General features: G+C 34.0%; 1 protein-coding gene across 8 annotated transcripts; it reads left to right on the top strand.

The window, feature by feature from the left end:
- Window positions 1-218: 218 nt before the first annotated feature.
- Window positions 219-6,502, top strand: LOC120087083 (phosphoglycerate mutase-like protein 1). Of its 8 annotated transcripts, none has more exons than XM_090317904.1 (10): window positions 219-917; window positions 1,292-1,353; window positions 1,484-1,591; window positions 1,688-1,767; window positions 2,528-2,690; window positions 3,436-3,510; window positions 3,634-3,722; window positions 4,961-5,080; window positions 5,948-5,998; window positions 6,081-6,502. In XM_090317904.1, the coding sequence occupies exons 1-9, from the start codon at window positions 734-736 to the stop codon at window positions 5,994-5,996; spliced, it is 930 nt and encodes a 309-aa protein (XP_090174030.1). In that variant the 5' UTR covers window positions 219-733; the 3' UTR covers window positions 5,997-5,998; window positions 6,081-6,502. The 8 variants fall into 8 exon arrangements, with proteins under 8 accessions (XP_090174030.1, XP_090174022.1, XP_090174029.1 ...); XM_090317896.1 differs by having other exon boundaries at window positions 714-917; window positions 5,945-5,992; XM_090317903.1 differs by having other exon boundaries at window positions 715-917; window positions 5,945-5,998.
- The last annotated feature ends 1,328 nt before the right edge of the window (window positions 6,503-7,830 follow it).

Below are 7,830 nucleotides of genomic sequence, written 5' to 3'. Positions count from 1 at the left end.
ATAAGTGTCAACAGCGATTCAGTCTTCCACTCTCATTTTCGATACTTGCTTAATAAGCTTGAGAGATGATGAAAATGGATTTCAAAAAACAATCAATGGAGGGACATGAGCAACGACGCCACCACCACTACAAACTACTCCGGGAGGTTTGGTGAGGGCGATTGGCTCGTAGTGCGTGGTGTAATGTCGACCAATGGTTCAATATCCGCTTCTTCACATGGACGTATCAGAACAACAGTAGTAGCCAATGCTATGGCGTCCGTTCGTCAAACTCCAAAGCTATTATGGAAACTCCACTACCAATTTTAGAACCTTTCTCGTTTCGATTCCATTGGGAGGGCTCAATCCACGCGCTCTTTTCCGCGTCCGGCCATTAACGACTCTGTTTCTGTTTCCTCTCTAACGTCGACACATATTATTATGTATCATTATCTCGTTTTTTAGAAAAGTTTCAATTTGCTATTACAACATGGCTCTCAGCCTCATCGCTGTTAAGAGACTAGCCCAGGCCCAACAACAAATCAAGATAATAAAAGAAAATGAGAAAAGAAAGGACCGTGCATCACCCAATTCAGGAGAAAATAATTTCTGTTACTAGTTGGTTGTATAAAATCTTAATTAGCCCAATTACTAATTGCCATCTGTAAGATACAGCTATTTTTTATTATTCCTTTATTCTCCTCGTTTAGGATTTACTGTGTATAAAATTACTAAGGCCATATGTGCGTTCATTATGAAAAATACAGATACACAAAATTCCTCTGCTCACTTCTCAATTTCTAAGCTTTCCTTCTTATTTATCGCGACCTTTTTCCTCCTCTGTTTGTTTGCTTTTTTCCCGATTTTCAGGTACAGCAATCGACATTCTCTCTATGACGTTTCTTCATCGATTATTTCGGTTTTATTGATCAGACGAGGTTCGATTCAATCGACATTATCTCTATGACGTTTCTTCATCGATTATTTCGGTTTTATTGATCAGACGAGGTTCGATTCATTGAAACTGTGAAAATTGTTTGATAGTTCTTGAGATGTTGAGATTGTTTGGGGATTCTTTGTGTGAAAGTATTTATTCGTTATTGTTATTGTTCTGGTCGATTATGATTTGTCCTTTCAAGGAAGGAGGCCTTGAACGAGCAGTATTATGCTTTGGCTCATAGTGTGAAAGGATTTATTCGTTATTGTCAGCTTCTACTATTGCTTTTTTGTTTTCGACGGTGGAGAACCCTTTGTTTTTTGTCCTTAGCTGTTTTGTTTTCACTTGTTTATTTGCAATTATTCCGATCTTCAGATATGGACGCTACAGCGGGTCGAAGTTTGTATCCATCGCCCCGTACTAAAACTATTCATCTGGTATGTAACAAAATATTTTTTTCTTTTGGCATTCTTTCTATGTGCAATGAGTTCAATGGTTATTATTATTATTTTTTATTGCTTTGAATTTACTGGTTGTATTTGAACCTTATTACAATCAAATTTACAGGTGAGGCATGCCCAGGGACTTCATAATGCGGCAGGGGACAAGGGCGCGAACAAATACCCATCTTTTGATTGTTTTGATGCTCAACTTACTTCTTTAGGATGGAAACAGGTAAGCCCTATTTTTTCTATTCTACCTTTTTCCAGAATCCCAAACAATTCATGAGTTTTTCTCTCTTTTCCCCCCTCTTCCTGGGAATTGAAACAGGTTGGCAATCTGCGGAGACATGTACGATCATGTGGACTTTCTAAGAGAATCGAGTTAGTCATCACATCCCCCTTGTTCAGGTATCTCATCTTAAAAACGAAGTTATGGAGTGGATGAACCTTTCCTACATGTAAAATCTTTGGATTAAAGGTTCTGGAGTTTGAGTTTCAGCATGAGAGTTGTCTATCAAAATTTTTTATTCGTTAAATTTAACTCACGAGAAATGGTTGAACAATTTCCACAATGTATTACTTTGAGCCAAAGCATAACAAGCCTCTGCCACTTTGAAATGAGGCAAATTTGGATTGATACAACGACTTGCAGTTATCAGTATTATTATTGGCCTGACCACTTTATGAGTTTTTTGGATATCGATACGATATATCCAAAGATTTTTTTTTTCCTTTCCCTTTCCCTTCTTCATGTTATTTGTGTTTTTATTTGTTTACTGAGAACCTTGAGTTCTTATTTTGAATACATGATACTTTACTCAGGTCTGTTCCATTGAACTAAAAATTTATATTGAGTAGTTCAGCTATAAGGCAGGCTCAAATTTTCTTTTTTAAAGTTCTTTGTATATTTGTTAAAATTTAGGACTGTTTTTTAAATGTGTTTTGCATATTTTGAGAGAATGAGTTTAGAAATTCTTCTCCTCTTAAATTCCAAGTTGTCAACTAGCATGAATCTTCCGTATATTTTATAAATTTTTTCGTTATGCTTATTTCTTTCTCTGGATGATTGATGTTGTCTCTTTACACCGTGGAGGATATTTTCATCTTAAATGTTAAAATTTCATGTTTTGCCTCCTACTAATCAAAGATTTGTCATGGTTACACGTAGGACTATGCAAACAGCGGTTGGAGCATTTGGTGGTGAAGTTTACTCGGATGGTATGAATGTTCCTCCATTAATGGTAGAGAATGCAGGAGAGAGCAACTGCCCTGCAATTTCAAGTTTGAATTGCCCGCCATTTTTGGCAGTTGAACTTTGTCGGGAACATTTGGTATATTTTACAAATTCAATTCCAACTTCTCTAAATCTATCTTTATCTTCATTTTGAATGATAGTTATGTCACTTCGTTGCTGTAGTCAAACATAGAATTGTATTCTAAATAAATGTTCACGAGTTCCATAATGGTTATCTCTCTGATGCAAAATGGAATGTTTTGTTGTTGGGTTGCACATTTTCCATTCATGTTGAGTGAAACTTCTTGGAGTTGATGCATGGCTTTAACTCTATAAATCGTACATTTGGGCAATAATTAGAAAAAAGCACGTAAGGTGAAGAATGAACAAATGAACATTAAGCATTATCTGGAATTATTTTCCTACATGCAAATATCAAATTGATCAAGCATTTCCTTTGATATGGATTAACTAATTTTGCCTCGTTACTATAGTTAAGCTCTGTAAATTATCTCACGCTGTATGTTTAGTTAGAGAGGGATGTAAATTAATAATGAAATTGAAAGGATAATAATTATTTTAATTGTATGAGTATCCTATTCGAGATTTTTTTGTTTTACTATCATTAAATTGGATTTTCTTGCATTTTTCTTGGCATGTTTATTTTTTGGCTTTGAGAGTGCTTAAAAATATGTTTGTAATTACTTTATAGTTATTTTATTAGATAGGAGCTCTTTTAATTTGATCCTGTTTGTTGGCTGATTATTTTTCCTTTATCAATGAAAGGTTGATGTCTTTCCATAATGAAAGAATTATGACAAATCATTATATTCTTTGTACAGGGAGTTAATCCTTGTGACAAGAGGCGAAGCATCAGCGAGTTTCGGGCTCTTTTCCCTGCAATTGATTTTTCAATGGCAAGTTGCATTGTTTTTGTCCATGTTGTTGGATGATGTTGTCTTTCTTTATGACTATTTTTCATCTCTATTTTTGGAATTGTACTTACTTTTAGTAAAGAAAAATTGCTTTGCTTTTTCTAGATTGAACACGATGAAGATATCCTTTGGAAGTCAGATATAAGACAGTCCAACAACGAAGTTGCAGATAGGGGACTGATGTTTCTTAAATGGTAAATGTCTACTTCATTTTCGCTGCCATCAGATGTCTGTTTGAATTTGTGCAACCCTTTTGGGATTATTCTCAACACGTTTGGGTGACCACCTTTGCTCTTCCAAATGATCCCATCAACCTATCGTTTACGCTCGATGACCATCTTTTTAAAAGGGAGAATGAGCTTCTTTAGATGAACTTCATAAGAGGTTTTTAGTGGATTGCTGCTTGACAAGAAAGGATTTTCTGAAATTGTTTTTTTTCTATAAAGATAGAAAACATGATTATTGAATACTTTTTCATCTTCTCTCTTCTTCGAATTTCTACTTTTGTGGTATTAATATTTCTTCAAATTAACACATTAATGTTCATTATAGGTCATATAGATTTTATTTTCTCGTAATTGCCATGTTCTATTAGTCAAGAATATCACAGTATCCATTTTTTTTTCCATTCTTCAAATTATGGTATAAATTTCTAAATTTTCTTAGGATATTTTGAGCTTCTTGAATCTTTTATTGCAATTGCACAATTCTATTGATGTGTAATAGATTGATTAATCATACTTCCGTATAGTTGTTATGAGATTTTTGGTTTATGTCTGTATAAATTCGCGCTTCTGGTTCAAACCGATGAACTTTATTTTTCCCTTGGCAGATTCTAGTAATGTAGATTAATTCTGTGCAGTTACTCTAACGAAGGGTGTTTTTTTTAAAAAAAAATTAAGAAAAAGTGGTTTAGGATTGATGAGCTATTCCCTCTTAGATTAAGGCTGAAATTCTTGTTAGTACCTTTGTTTGGGCTTGGGGTATATCTTATCCCTTTCGCTGGGTTACCATATGAAGTTCCTGTTCTATCCAGGGGGAAGCCATGAGGATTGGAATGACCATAACAGGTTCTCTTGTGCGTTCAAGTGCTTCACCCTGTTATCTGCACGACTGCACCTTGGGACGAAAGCAATGAGTACCTTAAATTTTGGATTCCTTGAATAAATTATGAAATAGTTGCAATATCTTTTTCGAGTAGTGAAATTATTTGGATGTTAAAACTGCTGTGACCCAAGTAACTTCTGTGGCGCTTGTTTCAGCGTCCTATAGGTTTGCTTGAATGTATTGTTATTGTATATCATATTACATGCATTATCTCTGAGAAAAACGATTACTCTGTTTCTGCACTTCATGTCTTTTGGGTAATTTAGCAGATTGATATTTGATAGCCTCTTCATTTCTCTCTCTTTTGGTTCTTTACTCCGGCCAGGCTCTGGACCCGGAAGGAGAAGGAGATTGCAATTGTCAGCCACTGTGGATTCTTATTTCATGTATTGAGTGTATTTGGAAATGACTGCCATCGTTCTATAGAGGATGAAATCTGCAAACAGTAAGCATTACTTCGATTATAGATCCAAGATTGTTGTCTCTGAATACTGAACTTCAATAGTTTTAAGCTCGTGGAGGGAAAAAAGGTTAAATTACAATTTTAGTCCTTAAACTTTTAGCTTTGTGTCTATTTAATCCCTAAACTTTAGAAAAATATCGAATAGGTATTTGAACTTTCAATTTTGTGTCCAATAGTCTTTAAAGTTTGGTTTTTGTGTCTAATATGTCATTGGACTATTTGTCATTTTTTTTTCAATTTATGGACTATGGAAAATTTAGGAGCCTTATTAGATATAAATTTTAATTTTGTATTGATAGATCAATTATTTTAAGATTTTTGAGTATGTCAAAGTTCAATTAGACACAAAATTGAAAGTTCAGGTACGAATGGATACTTTTAAAATTCAATGGCTAAATAGACCTAAACTTAAAGGTTTAGGCTCTGGTTGGTAACCTTTTGGTCTTTTTGTTTTTGAAAATTTAGCCTATTTTCTCTTTGCATCTTTCTTGAGTAAAGGAGTTGAATTCTGAGCCAAATTTCAAACTAAGAAATTTATAGGTGAAATGAATGTTTTGTAGGTTTAATTTTCAAAAACTAAAAACCAAATGGTTATCAAATGAGGCTTAGAGAATACAAAACCTGCACAGAAAATAGTTTATTTTTCCTGCCTAGGGACAAATTAGGTAAGATTGCTCGATAAAGTGAAGACATTTAGATAAACAACATCACAGACATTTAATATTTTCATTATTGATGCTAACTGGAGATTTTAGAGGAGTATTTGTTAACTTCTAGATTTGATTTTAACGCTTGATATTTGATCTTTTTGTTCTTCCCATTGAAGGAGATTCATTTTTTCCTAAGCAGGTTTGCCAACTGCGAGCTTCGTTCGTTTGTTCTTGTTGATTGGAGGTAAGGGTAAGCACTTCCCACAAAATGTCTTTCCTTCGTTCAGATATCTACGTGTCTAGACTCCATCTATTTGGTTCATCATTTGCAGCATGAAGGGAACAGAATCCTCGACGACCAATTTCTCAAGACGACAATTACCTAAACCGCTCGATCATCCCAGTGATGTTGCAGCTGAAAAGCATCCGAAAAGGGAGTTACAAATGAAGATGTGGCTTGAGGAAGATACTACATGGCATCATATTGAGAAACAAAGACTTCTAATTATTTTTGTGTTTTCCTCCCTGGGAGCTTTGATACTCCAACAATGTTTCTCATAATTCAATGTCCATGAATTTCTTGCCAAATTTATTTGGGAGAAGTGCTATCTACCGAGCTTGTTTTGAGGCCTCTTTCTCCAAATGGAGTTAGAGGTAAATGCTTGTATCTGTATCTCATCCATCAGTTGCTTTGCAGGCAACTTCTACACCAACCTGATATGATAATATGAACATCGCTTTCTGTTCAGTATAATTTTTGTCTTCCAATGCTCGTGCTTTGGCCCCTCTATTACCATTTTGTTGAGAAAACTACTAGTATTATTGTAATGTGTACTTTTGGAGAATGAATATCTTATAATTTAATTTGGCAAAAGATACATTATATAGATGAATGAGAAATCTTAATCTAGGATATACAAAATTGTGATAAAAGATGACTATACATATTAATTTAAATATATATTATAACATTCCTCCCTCAAGCTGGAGCGTCAATCATGCCTAGCTTGTGTTGCATAGATGTCTTATTCTTGCTTCGTTTACAGCTTTCAATTGTTCTTCGGTCTTCACATATTGTAGATATTAAAATCTCTCTTGTATTTTCTCGAGTGACAATCCACTTCAATATGTTTAGTTTGTTCATGAAACACTGGAATGGATGCAATGTGAAATGCAACTTAATTATCATACCATAATTTAGCTAGCACGGTAACACTGAAACCCATCTTAGATAAAAGTTGGTGTATTCATACTATTTTCACTCACAGATTGTGTCATAGTTCTATATTCTGACTTAGCACTCGAATGAGAAACTACATTTTGTTTCTTTTCCATGACACTAGGTTTCCTCCTACAAAAACACAATATCTAGAGGTCGATCTCCTATCCTCTCGAGATCTAATCCAATAAGCATTTGAAAAACATTCAACCCTTGTATGATCATGATCCTTATATAAGATCCCATATCCATATGCAACTTTTAGATAACATAAAATTTGTTCTATTGCAAATAACGATCCACTGCAGGAGAAGATATAAATTGACTCACAATGCTCACAGAATAAGCAATATCACAATGCTCACAGAATAAGCAATATCTGGTTGTGTTATTATTAAATAGTTCAACCTTCCAACTAATCTTCTATATCTCTTTAAATAATTCCTCTTCTCTAGCAAGTTACAAATTTGATATCATCGAAGTACTATATGGTTATAATAATATCTATTCTAAAAACAAAAGAAGTACTATATGCTTTGACTCCTACTTTTCCAGTTTCAAACAACAAATAAAGTACATATTTCCATTGTGATAGATAAACACCTTTCTTGCTTCTCATTACTTCAATTCCCAATAAATCTTTCAATTGTCCTAAATCTTTATTATGAAATTGACTCTTAAGGAAAGACTTAAGGGAAAATATACCTGATATATCATTTTCAATATTATCAACATACACAACAAGTAAAGTAATGTCATTGTCAGATCGTTGATAGAATATAGAATGATCAAAAGTACTTTTTTTCATATCAAAACATTCAAATGCTTGACTAAACTTACTGAACCATGCACAAGGACTTTGT

The sequence above is a fragment of the Benincasa hispida genome, chromosome 9 (assembly GCF_027475165.1).
Source record: "Benincasa hispida cultivar pf3 chromosome 9, pf3_genome.v1.1, whole genome shotgun sequence".
Classification (NCBI taxonomy): domain Eukaryota; kingdom Viridiplantae; phylum Streptophyta; class Magnoliopsida; order Cucurbitales; family Cucurbitaceae; genus Benincasa; species Benincasa hispida.
This window is presented reverse-complemented; position numbering and strand designations above follow the sequence as displayed.

Coding starts and splice junctions, on each gene's coding strand:
- LOC120087083 (XM_090317896.1), top strand. CDS start 734: ATGAAAAATACAGATACACAAAATTCCTCTGCTCACTTCTCAATTTCT. Junction 1,768..2,527: donor ATCACATCCCCCTTGTTCAG/GTATCTCATCTT, acceptor GGTTACACGTAG/GACTATGCAAACAGCGGTTG. Junction 2,691..3,435: donor AACTTTGTCGGGAACATTTG/GTATATTTTACA, acceptor TTCTTTGTACAG/GGAGTTAATCCTTGTGACAA.